This window comes from Leguminivora glycinivorella, chromosome 7 (genome assembly GCF_023078275.1).
Source record: "Leguminivora glycinivorella isolate SPB_JAAS2020 chromosome 7, LegGlyc_1.1, whole genome shotgun sequence".
Classification (NCBI taxonomy): Eukaryota; Metazoa; Arthropoda; class Insecta; order Lepidoptera; family Tortricidae; genus Leguminivora; species Leguminivora glycinivorella.
The window spans coordinates 22,981,079-23,008,316 of NC_062977.1; the positions used below are offsets into that span (position 1 = coordinate 22,981,079).

Consider the following 27,238-nt stretch of genomic DNA (forward strand, 5'->3'; position numbering starts at 1 on the left):
TTTTTTTTACAGTCCAATGGAAACGCCCTCAACGTGCAGTAAAGGGCATCCATCTTGCATTTCTGTTAAAACTGAATGCTCTCAATCCTTCTCTCGAATTAAGTTATAACCGCCATTTTTCTTTTAGCTTCATATTGATTTTGCTGTTATTGAAGAAGAATTTAACTCTTTTTTACCTTATTTGGGTCATACCATAATGTATATTTTATAGTATTCCAATAAGGCCTATTAGTTACCCTTTGGATTGGAAGGTTAGATGGCAGTCGCTTTCGTATAACTAGTTGCCTATGACAAATCTTGGGATTAGTTGTCACAGCGGACCCCAGGCTCCCACGAGCCATGGCAAATGCCGGGATAATACAAGGAGGATGATGATGACCATAATGTATAGTAGTATGTTTAACTTATTCCCGTTTTTTCTATAAATATTGTTACCTAAGTTCAAGAAATTTATGACCAATCATGTATTCTTAAGCACCGAGTAGGTTACCTAAAATATAAGGTTACTTAAATCCATACTAATATTATAAATGGGAAAGTGTGTGTGTCTGTTTGTTTGTCCGTCTTTCACGGCAAAACAGAGCGACGAGTTGACGTGATTTTTTGAGTGGAGATAGTTGAAGGGATGGAGAGTGACATAGGCTACTTTTTGTCTCTTTCTAACGCGAGCGAAGCCGCGGGCAAGAGCTAGTAAAACTATAAAACTCATCTCTTTTGTGTAATTAAGTAGTATGGTTGTGAGCTAGAGCGACGATTTCTAATAAAGTCGTTTATTTTTATACCGTAGCCAAATTAAAAATGCCACAGTTTTAATATTGTGATATTTTTGTCTACAGGAAATACACGGGATAAGCAGCAGAACCCGATCGACGAGAAGTCAAACCAGTGGTTCGGGGCTACCCTTAGCAGCACTGGGAAAAATGGACCCATCGTGGTGAGTACAGCATTACTCTTCTTACTTTGTAGGTTATCATTATACAGCCATATTTGGAAAATAATCTGGAGCCGATAAATATGGTACAAAACTTATATTTTGTTTGCGGACGGTGCAATATTTTGTTAAGCGTCCAGGGGCCCATTTCTCAAAACTGAAAGTTACAAGTTACAAACGGAAGTCTCTTTCCAACTTGTCATATTAGACACTGACAACCGCTTGTAAATTGTAACTTGTAGCTTCGATAAATGGCCCCCTGCCGGCGTACCATGCTTCCAATTTTATCACTTATCCATGTGGATAAGACATCTGTCACTCTCACACTGACATACTTGCCAAAGCGTGACAGAAGTCTTATCCACGTGGATAAGTGATAAAATTAGAAGCATGATACGCCGGCTGGACTATTTTGATCCTGAGGTAGAAGCCCTCCTTTTGAAAACCTATTTACAACCTCGATAATTTCAAAATGACAGTTCTTTAACTGTCTATAGTCTCAAAAGGTCACACCCTTTTTTACCCTCACAGTCGTAAACCCATTTCACCCACATCCCCTGACACAGATAGCTTAATCAGTCCATCCAGAAATCGTAAAACCATGACCCAATATCCCAAAACCCACCCTGCGGGCGTAGCACACTAGTTCTATAAACTTTATCGCATCGTTGCGTCCCTAACGCACTTACAAATAGTGCGAAAAGAACGGCTTGATGTTATATCAATTATCACGCGACCATGCTTGCCTGCCTGGGTTGCCCTATACTATCTTTTTCTTACGGCTTTTTGGTTCTAGGTCGAGAGAGTAGTCTCTGGCAGGGTTTCTCAAACTTTATAACAGGCCCTTCCACGTGACTGAGTCTTTTGTACTTAGGTACATTTTGGTAAATTTTATTTGTAGCTTTAAGTGTACATTAGTCCTAAGTCAGCATGCCTTTTGTAATTTTATTTTTTAAGCCGCTATATCTTTTGGAAACAATATACCTAAATGTTAACGACTTCCACGATATAGGCTCAGCCTAGTGTGGGAGTCACTCACTGCCAACTGTTACTGTAAATTGATTCATTTTGGTAAATAAATGTTTTTACTTTTTTACTTTTTATTTCAACTTCGATTCCGCTGACACGCGAAGACAACCAAGTAGAAAGTAAAATATTTAAGAAGCTAGTCGGTAACATGCCTTAGCGAACTTGATGCCATTCTAATTTGTCGTAGATATTAATAATTAAGGAAAAATGATAAACTGACAAAGCAATTGTGTAGTCGTAGATTTTAAGCTTTTACGTAAGAAATTATACCTGCTTACGGTGGTCTTACACGGGCAACACAATTCCAAGGAATATACCATTGCCGCGTTTGCTCCATAGTTAGTTGGTGCGCATTGAACAAACGCGGCAATGGTATGTAGATTGCTGGTAATTGTATTGCCCGTGTAAGAGCATCGTTACTTATCGTACTTAAATCCCATTCCGACCTGGCGATCCCCTGGGACTTACAGCACACTTTGAGAACCCCTGGCGCACAGGAATTGACCCAGTTCAGGCAAATGTCAACTGAAATTAATGGCGCATTTGACAGCCTTTGGGTATTTTGAGTGGTGACATCATCGTGAGGTGTCATTAGACATTCTAATGGATGTGCCCGTGAGGCCTTAAGGGTCATGGCGAAAGATTGTAGGCTGAAAGAAGTTGCGAACTAAGCAAAGTTTAAAGTTTGCAACAAAATAAAGAGGGAAAATGACGTTATGAACGCGGTAATACATATACATTTTCGAAGAATTTTCATACAGGCTTTTTAAGATTCCTGACAAATGGTTAGAACTCCTGACAAGTCAGAAAAATCCTACTTTTAGTCTGGATATAGCAAATGAGGGTTTAAATTAGGTATCTATTTATTATACAGGATTAAATTTTTTTATCTATCATTTTTTTTATCATCAACAATTGACGATTGAATGTCCCAGGTGTCTCTTAAAACAAACAAGTTTTTTCTCTTTTTTACCGACTTTTTAGTTTTTACATACATATAACATACATATAATCACGCCTGTATCCCATAAAGGGGTAGGCAGAGCACATGAACTACTAAGTTTCAGTTTCTTGGCAAAAAGGGGTTGAAAGAAATCCAAATTGTGACATTGCAGTGACAGGTTGCCAGCCTCTCGCCTACGCCACAATTTAACCCATATCCCACAGTCGACTTCTACGACACCCACGGGAAGAAAGGGGTGGTGAAATTCTTAACCCGTCACCACACGGTGACCGTCACCACACGGGGACAGTTTTTAGTTTTTAATTGTTTCATTTCGTTGTGGTTTTAGGATATTATAACAACTTTTGTAAGTAGATATTTAAATTAGTAAAATGGTACAGTAATTACTAATTACTGATGTTGTTGAAAATTCCAACTTTCGAGATTTGATTATCTCTTTTTAAGATAATCGAGGCGCGGGTGGCTGATACTTTAGACGCGTTATTTGTTTAATCGTTAAATTAAACTTGCCTCCAATTAGGTTTTTTTTTTATACTACGTCGGTGGCAAACAAGCATACGGCCCGCCTGATGTAAAGCGGTCGCCGTAACCTATGGACGCCTGCAACTCAAACAGTGTCACATGCGCTTTGCCACCCCATTAGAAACTTGTACATTCCCTTTTGCTGCGTCTTTGTTTTTGTGGTTTCCTATATCTTTGTGTATTTCAGTTCATTTAATATGAGTATGAATATAAGTTACCTCGGAAAGCTACCATTATCTCCCCATAACCCCTTTAGTACCCATCAGCTGATGACCTCACCGTAACAGTGACCTATAAAGCTCATCCATTGCCCATTTACCACTTACCAACGACACAACTACTTACCAAACATACAAAAATAACAACTCTATTAACTTAAATATGAGATTGAAAATGGGAAAGCAGGTATGTGTGTTAGGACGTTTTGAAGTTGGTTTTAAGTCTGTCTTGGCGCGCCCTTCCAGTCGGCATAGCCGACGTGTCAATCGTTTGCGCTACGTTTAGATCGAAAGACAGATTTATCATTTCGCTTTTAAAGACTGCTGAAGTGTGCAAAAGAAAAGCTCTCACGTATATAATCATCCTAGGAGTGCAAAAGAGAAAGAAACGTGTCAATTTTTGACGACAGGCAGCGGCCGCTAGCGGCCTACTCAACATGTTAACGGATTAATCTTGCGGATTAACGGGTTAAAATTAGCAGTAAGTACCTACAAAAAGTCGTAATTTAGAGGATACAGTCTATAATCGAAACGCAGTCTGGCTCTGTCGCGCGACAAAAAAGCGACAGAGCTAGCTTGCGAAGCGTAAGCTATTTTGACTTTGGCTAGGCTCCCTGAAGTCTTGGCACGCCCTTCCTGCTCCACCCGTTGGCTAGATTTATATGTCAGAGGCAGAGGTTTGATTGGGTTGAAAATCAAAGAATTACCTTATGAGGAAAAGGTGCTATGGATATAAAAATATTAAGGATAGTATTCGATATTTCTAGATTTAGCTTCTTTAGTGATAAGGTTTTATCACAGTATAATAAAGAGTACTACTCTACTCCCGCTCCCCGCTGAAAGTGCCGCCTACCCCCTCTCGGTTACCTCACAGTTACTGCCTGTCAAAAACTCGAACAGTCGACTTGTCATATCTCACTCATACAATCATGATACGCGTTCACCTACACGAGCTTAGACTGTGTGCTAGGAACGCGCCTCTTTCATATATTTGATCACCAGTGTCCGAGATGTGGTTTTGTCCTTCTTTTAGGTGTCAAATACACCAAGTCAGGTCTAGGATGATGAGCCATTATTTATTTTAATAAATCAATCGATATATAAATAAATATTCGTCATAAATTCGACATAAATAATTAAATATTCGTCATTCAAATCCCGGTAAGGGCATTTATTTGTGTGATGAGCACAGGTACTTGTTACTTAGTCATGGATGTTTTCTATGTATGTATGAATTGTATTAGTAAGGCGGCGGAATTGAAAAAAGTCGTCTAGTTTTAAAGTTGATGTGACTGGAGAGTATACTGCTGACAAGTGGTATCGTTGTGATCAGTAGACTTTACTGAGTACGAAATAATGACTTGTCGCATTCTCAGACTGTGGGGGGGTTAACTATGACGTCACAAAGATCGCGGTCCCGGGTTTCAATTTTTTGCCAATTTGTCTAGAACCACTTATCCAATTTTGAAAAATGAGGTGTCGATTGAAAGCGTATAACATGCTGATTAAGATTTGTTATAAGTGAAAGTATAGTTTTGTTAGTTATTTTTAGGGTTCCGTAGTCAACTAGGAACCCTTATAGTTTCGCCATGTCTGTCTGTCCGTCCGTCCGTCCGTCCGTCCGCGGATAATCTTAGTAACCGTTAGCACTAGAAAGCTGAAATTTGGTACCAATATGTATATCAATCACGCCAACAAAGTGCAAAAACAAAGAATGGAAAAAAATCTTTTATTAGGGTACCCCCCCTACATGTAAAGTGGGGGCTGATATTTTTTTTCATTCCGATCCCAACGTGTGATATATTGTTGGATAGGTATTAAAACATGAATAAGGGTTTACTAAGATAGGTTTTTTGATAATATTAATATTTTCGGAAATAATCGCTCCTAAAGGAAAAAAAAGTGCGTCCCCCCCCTCTAACTTTTGAACCATATGTTTAAAAAATATGAAAAAAATCACAAAAGTAGAACTTTATAAATACTTTCTAGGAAAATTGTTTTGAACTTGATAGGTACAGTAGTTTTTGAGAAAAATACGGAAAACTACGGAACCCTACACTGAGCGTGGCCCGACACGCTCTTGGCCGGTTTTTAATTAACAATAATGCAAAAAAATACGTTTTTTTACTCTCTTTTTTTATTTTTGTGACTCAAAAAGGCAATGAAAACGGCCACTTAGCTAAAAAATATGTTATATAAATCATTTAGCTACATTATTAAGCTATCTGTTGCTTTTGAAATTTCTACGATCGGATAATAAATAAGCAAACTACAAGCACATACCTGTAGGCGGGGAGTACCGCATGACGCGCGTTCCCATACATTCGGCGTCTACCAAATTACACCTCGCGCAAAATTCGTTTCAAGCAGATATACCTCTAATCTTATTCATCGTAACCTATCAATACTGATTATAATTACTAAAACATTAAAGGTAACTTCATTTTAGTGATTTAATGTGTATAACGACCGAAGTCTAATCGTTTTGATTTTAAGATTACTTTTTAATACCTACTGGGTCAAAAAACCGCACCTCTAAGTCGTTTGAGTTCAAACGGTATTACTTGGTATTACCCTTAATATTATATAAGTAAAAGTATGTATATGTGGCCTTATTTGAAAGTTAATTTTAGTCTATATCGGAAAATGCCATGAAATTCATCACATTTCTCATAAAAAAGTGAATTTTCAGCAGAAGAGAAAAACGTGTATCCTTGATAAAATTACAAAAAAAATTAAACACAATAAAAACAACAAATAAAAGAAAAAATAACTTAAAACTAAACTTAAACCCTAGTTTTTTCTCCCCTGACCCTCTGTGTAGCTTTTAGGCCAGAGAACAACCCATATGTCACCTTTATCTCCCCTTTTAAACTCGTCTAGGGTATCAAACCTAGGAAACCAGCCAAATTCCATACCCACTTTTTTCCTTTGTAATCACCGCAGACTGGCGATTATTGATTTTAAGAAAATGATTGACATTGTTTCTTAAATTACTTTAATTGTACTTTCAAATGATACCAATATTGATAGGTTACAATGAATAAGATAAAGAGGTATATCTGCTTGAAACGAATTTTGCGCGAGGTGTAATTTGGTAGACGCCGAATGTATGGGAACGCGCGTCATGCGGTACTCCCCGCCTACAGGTATGTGCTTGTAGTTTGCTTATTTATTATCCGATCGTAGAAATTTAAAAATCAACAGATAGCTTAATAATGTAGTTAAATGATTCATATAACATATTTTTTAGCTAAGTGGCCGTTTTCATTGCTTTTTTGAGTCACAAAAATCAAAAAAGAGAGTAAAAAAAAGTATTTTTTGCATTATTGTTAATTAAAAAATAACTAACAAACCTATACTTTTCACTTATAAGAAGTCTTAATCAGCATATTATACGCTTTCAATCAACACCTCATTTTTCAAAATTGGATAAGGGGTTCTAGACAAATTGGCAAAAAATTGAAACCCGGGACCGCGATCTTTGTGACGTCGTAGTTAACCCCCCCAGTCTGAGAATGCGACAAGTCATTATTTCGTACTCAGTAAAGTCTACCGATCACAACGATACCAATTGTCAGCAGTATACTCTCCAGTCACATCAACTTTTTCCGAGACCCTCTCGCCGCTCTACTATATATATGTTATTATAATATATCGTTGTTTGAGTACTCACAACGCAAGCTTGAGTTTACCGTGAGACTCAGTCAATCTATGTAAGAATGTCTTACTTATAATATTTATTTATATAAAAAAACCTCTTGGCGTTGGCGTTTGTGTGGCTTCAATTATGTCATTACTTAAAATTCGTTGACGGCCGGCCATCCCGAAATTTAAGCAATCAATTCTTAAAACTGAATAGCCGTGTCTTTTGTGTACAAACCGAAATGTACTCTCCAATAAAAACATCTTCATAACGATAATTATTTCTACAAAATGTCAATGGCTGTTAACATATCAAAACTTAAGACGAAAGAGATGGACAGAAAACGGTTTTCATACAAACGTAGTACTTATTGATTATTGACATTATTGGTAATATTTTGACACAAATTAAGGTATTTTGTTGACCGGTCTGGCTGAGCGGGTTCTTGGATCGAATCTCGGTAAGGGTGTTCATTTGTGTGATGAGTACACAATATAATTTGTTACTGAGTCATGGTCATAGATGTTTTCTATGAATAAGAATAAGTAGTTTTAGTTATATTATATAGATCGTTGTCTGAGTATCCACATCACAAGCTTATTCCTTGTTGAGCTTTCCGTGGGACTCAGTCAATCTGTGTAAGAATGTTCTGTAATATTTAATTTTAATTTACTTAATATTTAACTTGTGTGTACCCAACTACCCACTACACATACATGCCATAGCGAGTAGACAACTTTTCCTAAGAGGAAAATACAGACTAATTTGTATGGAGAATCGATCCTCCCCTATCCTCTTACACATATCAAAACTAAAAAACTCGTCTTTACGTTCCATTTCTGAAACCCAGTCGCGTTCGACCGTTGAGTTTTTGTGTCTCCTAAAGGAGTCGGTATGTTTATTTCGGAATGCCGAATTAGTGCAAAAAGCGGTCTCTCCCAGCAGCAATTTGTTTAGGCATTTTGTTCTGTTTGTGCGAGGATTACCTGTGGAGATGCTACGCGGGTGGAATTTGAAGTGAAGATATAGGGTGTCTTAGTTACTGCACTGATGGTTCTATTGATTTTAAAGAAAAACATATAATTATTTGTAGACATAGCGCCTATAGTTTTCAGATATTATGTTGCTACATCATTGTACACTTTGTACAGAGTACTTAGGCAACTCTTCCGTATTAAATTTTTACGTTGGCTATATACTCACCCGTTTGTAGTTTTTTACTAGGTACTTAATGCGCACAAAATAATAAACATTACATTTACGAGAATTACGAGTAGGCAAGTATTTTTTTCTTAGCTTATATATGTATTGCTTAATTTTACACTGAAAATCCTAGTTCGATAGCAATTTCAGAGATATTTTCCTCATCTAGTTATACATTTTTATGTATCTACACTGCGACTTTTAATGCTTAAAGATATTGCCTATGTATTAAATTATTATGGAAATTTTCTGGGATTACTTGTCAATAACTCAGGAAGGGAATATTATTACTTAAAGTTAGTGTACGTATTTTATTTAATATACCTGGTTCAAACTTGCGAAATCGTGCACTTTTTTCACTACGATTTACTCCAGTGTTTTATATGTACCTTGTTGTAGCTTTTCTTATACAATTAAATAATTATAGTTAAATATCCTACTATTATAGGCACAATCTATTTCACCCACCAACATCCCGTATAAACAACATAAGTAAAAATAGCAAAGTCCGTATAATCGATCCTTTTTTGCCGGAATCGATTATAACAAATTACAGGCTCTATTAGGAGTCGATTGTTCCTGTCGCGAATACTGATGGCTTTTTGCTCTTAATCGATTCTCACGGATCGGCAATAAAATTATCGATTTGTTATTGTTTTATTGGGTCTAGATATGGGTGCTGATAAATGAAGAGTTAGTTATTTTCTTGGCAAAAAAACTATAGCTTCAAGCAGATGCTTCTTCTGTTGTTCTCTGATCTGGAGCTAAAATTATGACATACATACGTACATACATACATACATACAATCACGCCTGTTGTCCAGAGGGGTAGACAGAGAGCACAGATTTCTATTCATGAATATTAACTGATAACTCGTCGTATGAGAGAAAAATGTGAGTGTGTTTAGTAAAACGTCCCACTTGGTTACCATTAAGTCGAAATTTACTTGTACCTTTATATGAATAAACTGACAAAGCGGCTTTATAGCAATCGACAAAGTGGGACGTTTTCCCGTGCACACTCACCAATGTTTTCTTACAGAATTTTGGTGGGAGCCTACTGCCGAAATCCAGGATCATTGTTATACTAACGTTGACCTAATATTATAGTATTAGATTGACGTTTAATTTGACATGCCCTAACTTTGCAAAAATCGGCAGTCAGTTTTCTACATAAAGCGACAGTCATAGCGTCTTCAAGTTAAGTGTTTTTAGGTGTGTGAAATTAAGAGAGAAGGAGAAGAAGTGAAGTTAAGTGGCAGTGGGCGGGACACATTGCACGTAGAACCGATGGCCGTTGGGGCGGAAAGGTTCTCGAGTGGCGACCAAGTACCGAAAGACGCAGCGTGGGTAGGCCCCCCACAATGTGGATTGATGACCTGGTGAAGGTCGCAGGAGTCCGCTGGATGCGGGTGGCGCAGGACAGGTCATTGTGGCAATCTTTGGGGGAGGCCTATGTCCAGCAGTGGACGTCTTTCGGCTGATATGATGATGATGATGATGATGTGTGTGAAGACAGACATTTTGCTAAACACGAAAAGTTTCTGTATAAATGGTAGACTTATAAGATGACTACATAGGTATGATAGGTATTTCTATATCCCAATAAAACTACATGCGCACAGCGGCATTTATATAAGCAAATGTCGATTGCAAGCTATCGCCGGTATATTACAATTGCAAATAGATTTCTGCGTAAATCGAGATATCTCGTCACAGTGCGTACTGGGAATAGATGCAGGAGTCAGCTTATCTGAAACAGAGTTTAGGAATAATGACAGTATTTCAACAAGACATATTTTTGCTAAAAATACACAGCAACAAGTAATGATCATTAAATAAGTAAAGTAAAATGAAACCTAAGAATAGTTATTTGTTATACAAGGGGGCAAAGTTGTATTTTAACGCCGAGTGTGGAATTGAAAAACGAGTAAGTGAAAGGAATCTATAGTTGAACCACGAGCGAAGCGAGTGCTTCGAGAATAGAATCCTGAACTTGCTAGTTTTTTAACACACGAGAAGTAAAATACATTTGCACCCGAGTGTAACACAAAACTTCTCCCCTCACTATAGCGAGGAAACTACAACGCAAAAAACGCATTTATCACTGCTTCCAGTAGTTCCACAGGTGGTAAATCATCTTTATTACTAGATTCATCTACTTTTATCAATTTTAAAGCAGTTAATTTGACTATATTCAAGGTCAAATTACTTTACCCACTAGTGGATAAAATGCGTTTTCACCCGCTGGTATTAAAGGACAAAACGCGTGTTTCCGAGCTAGTGAGGGGAAAAACAAATTATGTACCTATCTACAACTAAATACAAAATAACTGTACCAAAGAAATCCCGCGATCGGCAGGCCTAGAAGGCCTGTGGGACTTGGGATTCATGAAGTCTCTGTAAATATATTAAGATATGTACGAACTTACAAAACATGTAATTCAAAATTACCCACTTCATTTCCTGTGATTTCAGTGCATCTTTTTATTTGCGTTCTTTGCACGGCCAAATCAAACTCTAGAGTAAAGAAAGAGGTCGCTCTGTGATCCCCCGACGACTTTTTGTCATTTTATTACATACTAGCTTTTGCTCGCGGCTTCGCTCGCGTTAAATTCGAAAATTAAGGAATGCTTCATACAAATTTCCACCCCCTGTTTTAGGGAAGTCGGGAGTTAGGAAGAGACAAAAAGCAGCCTATGTCACTCTCCATCTCTTCAACTATCTCCACTTAAAAAATCACGTCAATTCGTCGCTCTGTTTTGCCGTGAAAGACGGACAAACAAACAGACACACACACTTTCCCATTTTTAATATTAGTATGGATTCTTTTAAATTACTATTGCATTCATATTTGATTAATATAAACAGGGCCCGTAACTTTCATGCCGATGACATCAATTTGACGTCACGTTGCATATAGGATGAATCAAATAGTTTTATTGTAATAATTAATCATTATTCATTAATCAATTTAATCATGTACAAATGACTTCAAAAGAAAGCTATTCATATGTGGAATAATTAATACCTACTTGATACGTGAAACGAAAAGGAAACAATTTGTTTTCTTTTAATAATTTATTGAAATATGGTAACAAAACTATTTAATAAAATGTATGTATGAAAAATAAACAAATGTAGTTTTTTACGCACATTCCAGGCCGTGTATTTTTTAAGATAGACTACTATCCTACATCCTATCTATCTACTCTGTATTTAAGAAGCGAATAGATGCAGTTAAAGCTTATCTAAATCAATAATTTGTGCTTCAAGGCAATGCTTTGTAATGGATTTTATGCAAAGTTCGTCTGATATGACATCATTGATGTTTTATTTTTATCTATACCGTGCTTTAATCTTGAGGTCTACATTAAAAGTGTTATTATAGGACAAAACGTCTTGGAACATTTTGTAGATTTTAGCTAAAATGGTGAAAAATATAATTATATAATATCTCTATACAGGGTGCCCGGTAATTAATGGACAACCTTTTAACCACCAAGAGGGCACCTTATACTGGTCCAGAAAATCGACTTTAAGGTTTAGTAAAAGTCGCCTGGTTTTCGAGATTTTCACACTTTTTAAAATTTTAGGTAGTATTAATTTTAAAAAGTGTGAAAATCTCGAAAACCAGGCGACTTTTACTAACCCTAACCCTAACCCTAACTAACCCTAGTAATAACGTCACTGACACGGAATTATCCAATCCATAACGTACTTAGAGCTTATTTTTGTCGTGTTTGAAGTTCGAATCGGTCTGTATCTGTACACTAGGCCTACTAGTTTCTCTATTTGGTTTCCGTGCGTTTCTGTATTTGGTAAGGCCACTTGACGGATGCGAGATATTGCTTTCTATTGATTTTATTGTCTTTGGTTTGGCAGATTTATTGGAACTGACTGCAATTTGTTTGCTTTACGCTTATAGTTGAGATTGAGAAATTGTATTTTGCATTTAAAGGAATTGCTAAGTTCAAACGACCGAGCGACGGGGCTCTTTAAGTTGATATTATCGGTTTCATCCGATTAGAAATCGTCAAGATGCTTTAGAGTTTATACATTATCCGATCCGATATCGGATGTAAGAAGGATGTCAAAGGCAAAATCAATGATGCCGCATTTAATATATAGGAAATCGGTTTACCCGTGTGGTGACGGGTGCAGAATTTCACCACCCCCTTTCGCCCGTGGGTGTCGTAGAAGGCGACTGTGGGATTTGGGTTAAATTGTGGCGTAGGCGAGAGGCTGGCAACCTGTCACTGCAATGTCACAGTTTCGTTTTCTTTCAAACCCTCAAGAGTGGCACTGAAACTTGAGTAGTTTCATGTGCTCTGCCTATCCCTTCATGGGATACAGGCGTGATTGTATGTATGTATGTATGTATGTATAATGTCAAAACGCACTTAGAGCTACCTATTCGTTACTTAAAAACTCAGACACTCACAAGAAAAGAAAAAGGGCCCAACCTATTTTCAGTTTTCCGGATAAGTATACCTTAGTAGGTATATTATGATCGTGGTCTGATGCGTATACCACAAAAAACAAATACTATACCTTATTGAAAATGTATTATTCCTTAATAAATTATCTATCCACATTTGGCCTCACCCTGTACTTCTGAACAAATTGTCCGGTGATTTGTCAGCGCGGATTCCTGGCGCGCCTAATATGGCGACTGATACAAACGTCGGATTTGACCGCGACCCGCGCGTTGCGCTCGCGCAGACGCACGCCAGTGTAACTAGGCCTTAACATTAGGGTTCTTCGTCTTCCTTGAGTCTGTAGAAAGACTAGACTAACTAATATCTACTCAAGTGCTTCCAGCTAGTAGTAGTAGTAAATTAGAGCGCCTTTTACGAAAATCCAAATCATGTTATTGTATGGAATTGGGCGGGGCATGTTGCCAGGCAGAGTGATGGCAGGTGGACCAAAATGTTGACCGAATGGTGGCCGCTATCGGATGTAAGAAGCGCCTGGCATCCGTTGGCTCGTTGGGTGGACGACATTCGAAAAACTGCGGGGCACTTCTGGATGAGATTAGCCCAGGACCGGGATAAGTGGCGTACACGAAGGGAGGCCTATGCTCAGCAGTGGGCGATTAATGGCTGAAATGATGATGATGATGATGTTACTGTATATACAAGAACGATACAAGTGATCGATATTCGGTCATTGAGGCGATGCCCTCTTGTGATGGTACCCTGAGCCATCAGGACAACAGCAACATATCTTCCTTGCTGTATCTATACTTAGCAGCTAATATTACGAATCGACGTTGGCAGTAGATTTTAAGAAATTTGTAGCCGTCTGATCTTCTGACCCAGGGGGTAAATTTGGTCATATTAGGATTTTCCTCACAAAGTTTTCCTTTAACGAAAAGTGACAAATATCAAATGATATTTTGCACATAAAACCAGCTCCAATAGTATCCTCAACGCATTAGCAAATCGTTTAGACTGCCCACTCACTAAAGCGCTTCTCGACCTACATGTTAGACCACAGAGCTTGCGACTGTAGAAATTAAATAACTTTTTAATTAATAGTTCATGTTAGTTAAGTGCCAACATTTGTGTTGATGTTTAAAATTTCAAATTTCAGGCACACGGACATTTCTTTTTATTTACTTTATTTTATTGAATGAATTTAATTTAATATCTAATTTATTATATAATATTAATATTCACAAATTTATTTTAATTTTTAATTTAATTTAATTTGATATAATTTAATTTAGTTTGATTTAATTTAATTTAATTCGTATTTTATTTTGTTTTAATTGTGGTTTTCATTTTAAATTAATTATTGAATTCTATAGCTTTAATTTTAAATATAAGTGTAACGTAATGTAACAATATGGACTGTTATGTCTGAAATAAACGAATACAAAAAAACAATAAAATTATTGGTACGACGTACGACCTAGGGTTTGATCTACGTTTTGAAAATCGCACGTTCATAACCGCTAGGCCATCAGCGTTTACGATGGTTCTTGGCGACATATTTCGCAGTCGGTTAGGCATTTGGAACGCTACCCCATACTTGGTGCGTCCGCGCATTGTCTGACTTTTGGCCATTTTGCGACTTTTTGCCACATTTTCTTATAATTTCGCGGCACTTTAAAGTTGTTTTTGGTCATTTTATGGACTATTTTCTTTTTTCTCGTTTTTTGAAGTTTCGTGCCATAAAAGGGGTAGCTCGTAATTCTGTAGTTTCCTCTTTAGAAAGTTGTTCGTACGCTACTTATTTGTAATACTGTTAAAGTAAGTGCACCTATTAACGACCCCATAAAAATCGCCCGCCATTTATGTGATAGCTTATTACTCCTCCTTTTTGGCTAAAAGTAACTATACTATTTTAAAATTGACTTTACAGTTTAACTAGAACAAGAACAATCGATCAAACATAAATTGGCATAGTTATGGAACAAATGTAAAAGCGTTTTCACATTATCCGATTCGATATCGGATGTCGGACCGATATCCCATAGATTTACGCCGCCATCTTTGATTTTTTCCTTTGTAATCCTTCCTGCTTCCGATATCGGATCGGATAATGTGAAAACGCACTAAGGGTCTTAACCCATGTAAAAATACTTGACTCCGCCCGCGAATTAATCTTAAATCTTTAAACTAATTTCTAAATAGCTCACATGTTGTAAATTATAACGCAATAGTTAACTAAGTTAATTATTTTCTAACATAAATCTTGGACCGTTTAGAAACAGCCATTACTACCACCTAGCGGCACAAAAACTTAAATTAAAAACACATTAATATCACGCCGGTTGTATTCCGACGTCGCGCGGCTTCCATACAATATATTTTTTAGGTACGGTCATAGACATATGTAAAAAACGTACCTCAGAACCATATAAAAATAGGTACGGTGGCCTAGATGGCGTTACACCTTTGGGGGACGCTAGGCTAGATGGCACTAATATTAATATTTAACATTTGAACACATATCATTATCAAGCTAAGAATATGAGCCAAATTGTCAAAATTGAGGTTCAAAAGTTTTAAGCCTGTGTCGAGAGATGGCAGTCTATGCACTGTGATTACATATTTTACTTTGACAGTAATTCTCTATAATACTTGATCCTCTTTGGTACGGTACCTGTGAGCGACGCAATTAGTTTTAAGTTTTGAATACCTGTTTTACGTTTGTCAAAGCTAGGGGACGAACGGGGAGAACGCGCGGGGCGCGGGAGCGGTCCTGATAGTTAACCGTACTAGAGCAATTTTTAAACCAGTCGATATACGCTGTTGCTCTCTCCGCACGTCCCTTATCGCTAGTAAATTGTGGATGTACCGCCTTCTACAAAAATATAAGTAGTTTCCTAATTTTGACTATTTCTTCATCGTAAATGAACCTACAAAGCCTTCAAAGTGGTCTTCAAACCGGATCTTGATGTTCTTCACGCCGCCGTCGAAGATAATGGTCAAAACTCGTAGAACTGTAAGAAAAGAAATGGAGAGAAAGGAAGCTTTCGAAGCCGTTCAAAGTGAGCCGAGTACAAGTGCAGCTAAAGATGGTGAAGTTAAAGTACAGGACGACAAGCTGTTGGAAGTACGAAGTGTGAAATCCGAGATGTTTAACCTTGAAGTGGTACCTGGCCGCCATAAACCTGTGTCCGAGAAATCTTATACAGCTTCTATGGATGCTCACAGAAAGCTGGAATTAGAGTCTGCCGAAAAGAAATCACAAGTAGTGCAACCTGATAAAACAGTCGTTTTAAAAGCCCAGAGTGCAAAGTCCAACATGTCTGGCTCACACAAGTCTTTGTCACGCAAGTCATCTACATCTACCATCGAGGCTCGTAGAAAAAGGTTAGAGCTTGAGGCGGCCGAAAAGAAAGCACAAATAGAAATGCAGCTTATCGATAAACGCTTGGAAGCGGAACTTGCCGAATTAGAAGATGAATACAGTCCCCCGTCAGAATCCGATAATCGAAGTGAGATTGCTAAGTGGGTAGAACACAGCAATTTAGAGTTGGAGTCGCAGCGCGCCGCCGATCAAGGTCAACCTTCAGGCTCGCTGCGCCCGCCGGCCGACGTGGAGCCCGGCACCGATGGTCCAATTCAACAATTAGCCTGTGTACTGAAGGATATGATGTCCACTTCTGTTTGCAATCAAAACAACAATTCTAATTTGTTAAGCCGCATCAGCACCCCTAAAGAGCTACCAACATTTACTGGAGACCCAATGGAGTGGCTTCAATTTAAATCTGCATTCGACGAGTCTACCCGAGTCTGCAAATTTAGCGATAGTGAGAACCTATGGCGCCTAAGGAAATGTCTTCGTGGACCCGCCAAGGACGCAGTGAATGCCCTACTTATCAGTACCACATCTCCAGAAATACTTATGTCAACCTTGGAGCTACAGTTCGGGAACCCTGACGTCATATTATCCCGGATTGTCTACGAAATTAAAAAGTTAAACACAATGACCCCTGATTACCATAAAGAAATCATTGTGTTTTCAAACAAGATAAGAAATTACGTGGCCGCCGTACGTGCCCTAAAACGTGAAGAATACCTACAAGGAATGAGTCTAGTCACTATTGTGTTGTCCAAGCTGCCTACCATATTGTTATCAAAATGGGCCGACTACGGTTATCAACGCATCACCGATGGTACTACATCAAGATTCGACTTATTAGCTAACTTTCTTCACGAAGAAGCGCTCAAAGTGTCTACCTGTAGTGCTACTTTATTAAACACACGTGCGGACAATTTTAAACGTAATAAATATCAAGATAAAAATGACTTTAACGCGCAGACTGTATTAGTGCAAAGTGGACAGAGTGAACTAAATAACATGTGCCGTTACTGTAAAACAGCTAAACATGACCTGCCGCAGTGTAAAAAGTTCAAGAAGTCTTTACGCAAAGATCGCTGGCAATATGTTAAACGCCGCGGTTTATGTTACAAGTGTTTGTTATCGCACCACGACCGAAACACTTGTCCGGCCGCCGCCTGCGACGTAAACAACTGTGGATTAGCGCATCACCGGTTATTGCATTATGTGCCTAATGATCAACATAATGAGGACAATAATAGTACAGTGCAAGTGACTGAGATCGAATCGGTGCCTAATTCGGAAGTAGTGGCGAACTTGAACTCATCCTCTACCTCTACTCGAAGGGGTATGTTAAAGGTAGTGCCTATAAATATCCATGGACCCTATGGCGTGATTAGCACCAGCTGTATGCTTGACGACGGCAGCTCGGTTACTATGATAAGCGCGGACCTCGCAAAACGGGTGGGGGCGCGCGGCCGCCGCGAGTGCATGCGTGTGCGTGGCGCATGGAAGAACTCTGAAGTTGTGTGCGAATCTTATCTCGTGGATATAACTATATCTAACAAAAATGGACAAAAGTTTACGCTGACCGCGCAAAGTGCTAATGACCTTGACCTACCGAACTATAAAATGAACTTAGTGAACTGTGATAAATATACTCATTTACAAAGACTTAAAAATAATTTCTGCAGTGAAAACTTAAAACCAGAAATACTGATAGGTCAAGACTACTACCACTTACAGTTACCGTTGGAGATTGTCATCGGTAGCCCGGAGGAGCCCTGCGCCACTCGTACACCTCTTGGTTGGTGCATACATGGAAGAACTCCCGGCGCGTCATCAGCTGCGCCCGCGGTGTACTCGACTCTGTTTATCTGCCATAGTGACGTCACCGATGACGACGCGAGCGAAACCAAACGGCTGCTGCAGGACCTGCATGAAGAAGTACGTCGTTCCTTCACGTATGACTCATTGGGCGTAACTAGTAAACCCCGTGAGAACTATAACGACGTATGCGCCGTGGAAAAACTTGACAAGACCTCCAAACTTGTCAATGGACGGTGGTATGTTGGACTCCCTTGGAAGAATGAGCAATGTGAATTACCTGACTCCTTCCCTCATGCCATGTCTCGTCTAAAGGGAGTGGAGCGCAAGATGGAAAAATGTGATGGCTATAGAGAGAGATACAACGAACGCGTCCAACACCTGTTTGACAATGACTACGCACAAGAGTTAAAGGAAACAGCAGTAACCAGCAAAACATGGTACTTACCACATTTCGGAGTGGATAACAAAAATAAAAAGCGCCTTAGGCTCGTTTTTGACTGCGCCGCTGAAACGAATGGATTGTCACTAAACCATTACCTACTTAAGGGCCCCGACCTACTGAGGTCACTGTTTGGAATTATGTTGCGGTTCCGAGAGCAGAGGATTGGTGTGACGGCGGACATAAAAGATATGTTCTTACGCGTCAAAATCAGAGAAGAGGACCCGAATGCGCTACGATTTTTATACCGAAGCGACCCTAAGGGACCGGTAAATACCTACGTCATGACTTCGCTAATATTCGGAGCTAACTGTAGCCCTTTCGTAGCACAATATATAAAAAACAAGAACGCCCAGCGCTTCGAGCCTACGATGTTACCTGCCTGCGAAGCTATATACAATCAACACTATGTGGACGATTATATAGACAGCCTGCCAGATGAGAAAACCGCTATTGAGTTGATAAGAGATATAAAGTCCATACATCAGCAAGGTGGCTTCGAGTTACGTAACTGGACTTCAAATAGTAAACAAGTTCTCGAGTCCATGCCAAAATCAACTCTCGGCGAAGCAGCTGTAAAGTTCAAAACCGGAGAACAATACGAAAGCGAGCGAACTCTGGGTTTGATCTGGTCTCCACATGAAGATGTACTGGGGTTCGACGTTTCATTTAAGAAGATTCCTGAAAACATTATCAACGGAACACAGAGACCGACAAAACGAGACATTCTACGTGTTGTGATGTCTATATTTGACGTTTATGGATTTTTATCTCCGTTTACTGTTCATGGGAAAATGATAATACAATTATGTTGGCAAGAAAACATAGATTGGGATATGGAAATACCTAACACAATATAGGAGAAGTGGTGCAACTGGATAAGTTGCTTAAAGTCATTACGCAACATACGACTTCCCAGATTTTACCACAATGCAGCGCATAGGAAACCTACGGGAGCGAAAGAGACAGACTCGATCGCGACGGCGGCCGGCACCTCCAGCGCGCGAGACAAGGATGGCGCGCAAGATAAGGATGAGGCGCGCGCGCACGTGCACCCGCTGGACTTAGAGCCTCCACCCGTAGACTCCACAACAGACTACGCGAACTTGGAATTGCACTTGTTTTGCGACTCGTCTAGTAAGGCTATGTGTGCCGTGGCGTACTGGCGCTGGGAAAGCAACGCGCATGTGTACGTTGCATTTGTGGCAAGCAAGTGCCGAATTGCTGCAAATAAAATTACGTCGATCCCGCGACTTGAATTGAACTCTGCAGTCCTGGCTGCTAGACTGGCTGACACTATAATAAAGGAACATAAAATTAAACCTATACGGAAAATATTCTGGAGTGACTCAACGACAACTTTACACTGGATAAGAAATAAGTGTCGCACCTATAAGCCGTACATCGCTAATCGCTTAGGCGAAATAGATGAACTTACCTGCAGTGACGAGTGGAGGTACGTCCCGACGAACCTTAACATAGCGGACGTGGGAACCAGAGAAACATATGAGGAGTCTATCCTACAAGGTCAATGGCTACACGGACCGGTATTCTTATGCGATAATGAGCGCACTTGGCCGAAGGATTGTTTGCAACCTGTAATCAATGAAAATGAATTAGAGTGTGTTAACATTATACAAATGGTAAATGATGAGATACCTGTACCTGAGCCTGCGCGATTTTCATCGTGGCTGCGTCTGCTCCGAAGTACTCACGCTGTTTTGAAGTTTATAAAAGGATGTCGAAAACTTACCGATAGTAATAACGAGACAATGGAGGAAGCCGAGCGCCTGCTGATAAGACAATCACAGGCCCAGTCGTTTAGTGATGAGATTAAAATCCTGAAAGAGGGAAAATACATAGAAAAAAATAGTAAGTTACTTATCTTATCACCTTACCTGGACGAACACGGAGTCCTGCGCGTCGGGGGCCGAATCGATGACGCTGCCGACGTGTCACCTGAAACAAAAAGACCAATAATCCTAGATGGAAAAGATTACATAACTAGATTGATTGTGAAGTCTTACCATGTCAGCGCCGCTCATCAAAATCAAGAAACAGTGGTGAACAACCTAAAACAAAAATATTGGATTACTAAACTTCGCCCAACGGTTAAAAATATTGCTTCTAAATGTATGATCTGCAGAATAAAGAAAAGCAGACCTGAAATTCCCAGAATGGGAAACTTACCTGAAGCACGGATGGCTCATCACCAGCGCCCGTTCACCTTCTGTGGAATAGACCTGTTTGGGCCGCAAGAAGTCGCTATAGGGAGAAGACGAGAGAAGAGGTATGGGGTCATTTTTACCTGTTTAACCGTCAGGGCTATTCATTTAGAAACCGTCGCGTCCTTGACTACCGACGCCTTAATTATGGCCCTCAGACGCATGGCCGCGAGGAGGGGATGGCCTCAACAAATCTTCTCTGACAACGGAACGAATCTTCGTGGGGCCGACGTCGAGCTGAAAAGGGCACTTCAGGAACTGAAAAATAATGATGAGGTACGCAACGCTGCCATGAATCACGGGACCAAATGGACGTTCATTCCCGCCGCTAGTCCACACTGGGCTGGGGCATGGGAGCGTATGATAAGAAGTGTAAAGGCCTCGCTGAAAATTGTCCTGAAAGAACGTGCGCCCAGAGAAGAGACTTATAACACGCTGTTAGCCGAGGTGGAGAATATTGTTAATAGCCGACCTCTAACCCACGTGTCTGTGGAAGCTGGAAGTGCAGTGACCTTGACACCAAACCATTTTTTATTGGGCTCGTCGTCTAACTTACCTCAGATGGGCATCTTTGATAATTCCGAGTTTTTCCTGAGAAAACAATGGCGGATTGCACAGAGGCTTGCCGACCTATATTGGAAACGCTGGGTAAGAGAAGTTTTACCAGATTTGTTGCCTCGACAGAAATGGAATAAAGAGCAGAGGCCCTTGCAAGTGGGAGACCTAGTTCTCATTGTCGACCCTGATGGGCCCCGTAATGTCTGGCCACGAGGCATCATCGAACAGACCTTGCCAGGGCGAGACGGACGAACCAGAATGGTTAGAATAAGGACGAAAACGGGTGTCCTTACCCGGTCCGCCGCACGCGTCGCTCGAATACCTGTTGGAGAAGAGTGCTGCTAGGGGGCAGCACTGGGGTGGGGCATGTGAGCGACGCAATTAGTTTTAAGTTTTGAATACCTGTTTTACGTTTGTCAAAGCTAGGGGACGAACGGGGAGAACGCGCGGGGCGCGGGAGCGGTCCTGATAGTTAACCGTACTAGAGCAATTTTTAAACCAGTCGATATACGCTGTTGCTCTCTCCGCACGTCCCTTATCGCTAGTAAATTGTGGATGTACCGCCTTCTACAAAAATATAAGTAGTTTCCTAATTTTGACTATTTCTTCATCGTAAATGAACCTACAAAGCCTTCAGTACCACTTTGAATCATAGGCCACTCTAGAACCCTGTGCTATTGACGCCGTGCGTAAATGTATCGTATCGAAAAACTTTTCAATTCGAACAGACAACTTCTCGCTCTTACCGCTAGGCTACCAAGGACCTTACAAAGATTGAAGTAACAAAAAAATTAAACATTTATGTAGCCTTTGTATGACCGTGTGGAATTGATGATATCTCAAAATCTGGCGGCCTAGCCGAATGGCAATCGTTGGCGCTAAACGCCGATCGAAACGCAGTCCAGCTCTGTCGCGCCAATACAAGAGCGATAGAGATAGATAGCTACGAAAACGATATTATCGTGAGAATTTGTGCATTTGGCTACGTACACTGGCCCCACTAGAAATCAGTCACGCACGATCCGTTTTAGTTTTTGTGGCTAAAAATCTCGAGTCTCGTATTTTAGGATTCTGCGTTAATTATGTTTGAGAAACCAATTTAATGGTATGTTATTCACACTTTGTTGTATTAAAGGGCCCTTTGTTTTGTGTTGTATTTTTATTTATTTATGTGTAACGTTTTCTATAGATTTCGAGATTAAAATCTGTCTAATACCTTATCATGTCACTACTGAACCGATTTTGATTGAGACCGTTGAAATATCGGAGAAGGGCATACAAAACCCAGATTACCTGTGTAAAACTCTATAGATTAATCACGAAAAAAGTACTATTTTACGTTCACAAACTAGAGGGTAGAACAAATGAGTTTTTAACTTGTAAAACTGATCGCCAATTGGCCCTTTTTGAAAGGCCTTGATGGAAAGAAAAGACCGTTAGACCATATTCACTCTTACTTTCAAAAGACCGTCATACATAAAATAATAATAATAATAATTGTCCTTTGAGTCGTCGGCAACCCGAACCCTCCTTAGAACTTGTACACTCCTTTTTGCTGTGTACTTAACACAGCAAAAGGGAATGTATAAGTTTTTAATGGGGTGGCAACGCGCATGTGACACTGTTTGAGTTGCAGGCGTCCATAGGTTACGGTGACCGCTTTACATCAGGCGGGCCGTATGCTTGTTTGCCACCGACGTAGTATAAAAAAAAAAAAAAAATATTGGGGACACCTTACACAGATCAACTTAGCCCCAAACTAAGCAAAGCTTGTATTATGTGTTAAGCCACGATAATACATAGGTACTTAAATAGATAAATACATACTTTATATACATATTTCAGTATATAAATATTTGCTACAAATTATTGTCAATACCAATAGGTACCTATAGATAGACTCATAGATAAAAACAAGTAATTGATTCAATATTTTATCCTTTCATCAAGCGCCAATGATATAAAAAACCATTCATTTTTGACTGAACCCATTCCACGCTTGACCTCACATAGTTCATTAAATCTCATTCACTGTGTCGATGGTCCGATCCTTTGTCTTCATGCGATCGCTATTGATGAAATGTAATTTGGTTTGTGTTTAATATAATAGTCTTAAGCGCCCAAAAGGTTTTGTTAGGCGAAACCAAATGAAAAGTTGTTTTCGATTTTTCATTATTACATCACAATATATGAGCCTAGCTTTTATCTTTTGGAATACACGGATCCGCGGGCGTCGAAGCTTTATATAGAAAAGGTTATAGTCTATATTTTACTTTCAGCTTTGTTTAGTAATCAGAGCATTTTCGCGAGAGCAATCACCAAAAATATTTTTTTCTAAGATAGGTAAATTTTAATTTTAGGTTTTTCCTACTCAGAACCACGAGCGATCTAGGACAAAAACCAAGAGACAAAAAAATGGTCCCAAAATGTTCTATTATTTTGCATACTTCCCACTTTGTAACCGCTGTACAAAGTATTTGAAAAATGGTAACGAAGCGGAAAAATTAAATTAAGGACGCTTTTTTTTTGCTAGTAGGTTCGAAAGGGCTCGTGATTCTGAGTAGAAGAAAAAAGAGATCTTGCAACAACAACTTTGACGGATTCTTCCAAAATATCACAGAGCGGTACAATACCTATCTTTCTCTGTCAAAAGCCACGTTTTTATATGAAGAAACTTGCAGTGATATCTTCAAAGCTTTATTTGAATCGGACGGTAAGTTTAGCACGCTACCGCATCGAATGTGTTCATTATCATTACCAACCTGTCACATGTAAACCGCACAAGCTATACGTGCCTTCCTGTCCACAATCAATGAATATTGATTGCAGTAATTCATTAGCACTTAAACGGCAGCGCTCCTTTGGAAGATAAGATCGGCTAAGATCGGATAACATCGGATAAGATCGGATAATGTCGGTTGAGATAATCTGGTCCTGTCAAACGCGCACGGACGGCTTCATTCAATGAAATGGGAGTCATAAAAAGACAAGTACAAAAGTAATAAGTGAAATGAATGAGTGATATGAAGGGTGCCAGTAAAAGATGAGATGAATTTTAGCTCTTACCTATATCACTATATAGAGAAGGCTGTGAAGATATAAACTAAACTATTGAATCTGAATTTGAAAAGATGTTCGGTGACTATAGTTCTATGACGATCTTGAATAGGTATACTGCAGGTATACAATCACCGGTAACATCGTACTAAAAGAAGACTGCAGATATATCTGACACGCTCGTGTGGCTCTAGAAATTAGATTGTGCTAGATATTTTGCGGGATTTGTGGCCTTTTTTCTGGGCTTTATTATTGCCGATGACTGTACGAGAGCAGGTGCCGTAGCCGAATGGCATTTCTGAAAACGAAATGCCGCGAAAGGTACTCTGGCTCTGTCGCGCCAATACGCAAGAGCGATAGAGATAGATACTTATCTACGAGCGTTTCGTTTCGTGAGCGTTTGTGCCATTCGGCTACGGGGCCAGGGTACGTTTTGACGCGACAGAGCCAGACTACTTTTCGCGGCGTTTCGTTTTCGTTTCCAAATTTAAATGCCATTGGGCTAAGGCACCTGATGTATTTTATTTTATTCTATGCCCTTAGATTTAATGGTCAAAGTCACCTATATCAGAGAATTTGGAATGGGTCGAGTTGTCTAATTGGTAAGAACGTTAGCCTAGCTTGTTCGACCACCGGTGGGCGTAGACACTTTTTCCTTAGTGTCTCTATGAGTTTTGAATGATTCACGGTTAATTTTATTAGACATATTAGTTATATTAACCGGGATATTATTTATTTTATTTATACTTAGACTGTGATGGCCGAGGTCCGTGACTCGTGATCGTGATTGCATCGAAATATCGGGAGCTCAATAAAATCAAAAAATTAACTTAAATAACTATTTTGTTCTTAATATAATTTAATGTTGCACCGCCTACAATTTCTCTATTTTGCCCGAAGGTTGACTGGTAGAGAATGCCTTATAGCATTAAGTCCGCCTTGTGTACAATTGTATTTTCTTTTGTGTAATAAAGATTAAATAAATAAATAAATAAAAAAGTAATCACGGTGTCCACATTTTCGGTCAATATTCCCGGCCAATATAAGTTTTAGTATTTCTTTCAGTTTATAAGTACGTAGTGGTAGTATATAGATCTCCGTCTCACGATTGGCGAACATACAAATCATAGACGTGTAAGCAGCTACGGAGGACAATGGGGCATTCATTATCGCGTCGCCACATTATATTATTGCGCCCGTGGGGAGGGCGGGGTGCAAGGGGCAAGCTTTTCGAGGAAACTAATATCTGTACAAAATGTAGGTATGTATTTTTTTAATGTAACTCTTTAAGTTTTCGCGCTTTGTACACATATTTAAAGTCACATACAGGTCAAACGCGATTAAATAACATTATTTTTACCTTTTTTCCCAACGTTTCGGCCAGGTTGAACTGGTCGCGGTCGCTGAAGACTGACGTCCCAGCAAAGTGGCCAAAACGTTGGGAAAAAAGGTAAAAATAATATTAATTAATCGCGTTCGACCTGTATGTGACTTTAAATATGTATTTTTTTATCAAGTAAGTAACAGTTTTTTTTAAGTAAGTAAGTTTGGGGGTGATGTTAATTTTTTTGCATATTTATTCGTGACGTTCTCGATATCAAGTAAGGGTTTTTGAACTTGGTAACACTGTTCTCCGTCTGTGGAAAAAGTCAACGTAAATCTACTGGCACAATTTTTATTTTTGTACAAATGTATGTGCAATCTGTGTAACCAATAAATCATTTTTCATTTTCAAGCTTTTAAGGAAGTTTTCACTTTCCAGCTCTGTCGAACAGTAAAATAGAGTAAGGTGCATTGGGGTAATTTCGAATCACAGAAATGCTCGGGTAATTACGAAAGGGAAATCTTGATATGATGGAAGTAATGGTGATTTTTATGTGACTTTCGAAATTACCCCAACGCACCCTAATTAGCTCGTCAATTATAGGAAATTAAAACTTTCATTTTGTTACTGAGAATTTCGGTAACTTAAGTATACGTATGAGAAGTTCCCATAAATTTTGGCCACTTGATACCAAATCGTACCAAAAACAGGGCACGACCGGGATTTGAACCCGGGACCTCTCACACCCAAAGCGAGAATCATACCGCTAGACCATCATGCCACCTGAAAGGCTTTGTGAAAAACCTACTTTCCTGAATTCTGTAATTACTGTAACACTTGTACAAACAAGTTTATTTTATAAATATTATTTTATCATGTCTTTAAACTGTCTTTATTTGTTCTGTAAACGTATGAATTGTGCACTAAAAAGGTTTGTATTAATTACGACTACGGTCAAAATGATATAATATTTCAGATAAATGTGATAGAGATCATCATGTGCGAAAAAATATTCTCATGGGTCGAATTGTATCCCCCCGTAGATATAAGATAAATAAGAGTGATATGACCAATTGACCATCGTGTCACCTAAAAGGTTTCATTAAATTTAGCCCACAAACAGGAAAAAAATACCGCTTTGTTAACTAAAAATTGATTTTAGGTTCTGTTTCAAGAATTTTCTATCTTTCGAATCGAAACATCCTTTAAAGTCTCTTATCGCTCGTAACTTGGTCTGTACCCAAAAGGAAATGCGCATCTCAAGCGCTTTATAGCGGCGATTTGTCTGCAAACGGACACACGAATACGACCATTTAAGGGCTCCACACACTGGCCGACAAGGGCATGGGACGCATACCCGGACCGTGTTGGAATTGACTTTCGATAAATAATTGTATGGACATTTGCATTGGCTTTTCGAAAGGCTGGTTGCAGTGGCTACTTGGCGAGAAGTTAGCACTGAGATTTGTATAAAAACTTATTGGCATACCAT

At 39.2% G+C, this 27,238-nt stretch overlaps 1 protein-coding gene and 1 non-coding gene across 6 annotated transcripts in view; one reads left to right on the forward strand and one right to left on the reverse strand.

Annotated features, from left to right (window-relative positions):
* The window catches only part of LOC125228395 (integrin alpha-8), a 212,738-nt gene that overhangs the window by 110,931 nt on the left and 74,569 nt on the right, over positions 1-27,238 (forward strand). For all 5 annotated transcript variants that reach the window (XM_048132947.1, XM_048132949.1, XM_048132948.1 and 2 more), the window contains one exon: positions 837-934. In XM_048132947.1, coding sequence (XP_047988904.1) covers positions 837-934 — 98 coding nt within the window. The remainder of the gene's footprint in view (positions 1-836; positions 935-27,238) is intronic.
* On the reverse strand, positions 26,456-26,527 carry Trnap-ugg. The gene has a single exon. It is a non-coding gene; the product is annotated as a tRNA-Pro (tRNA).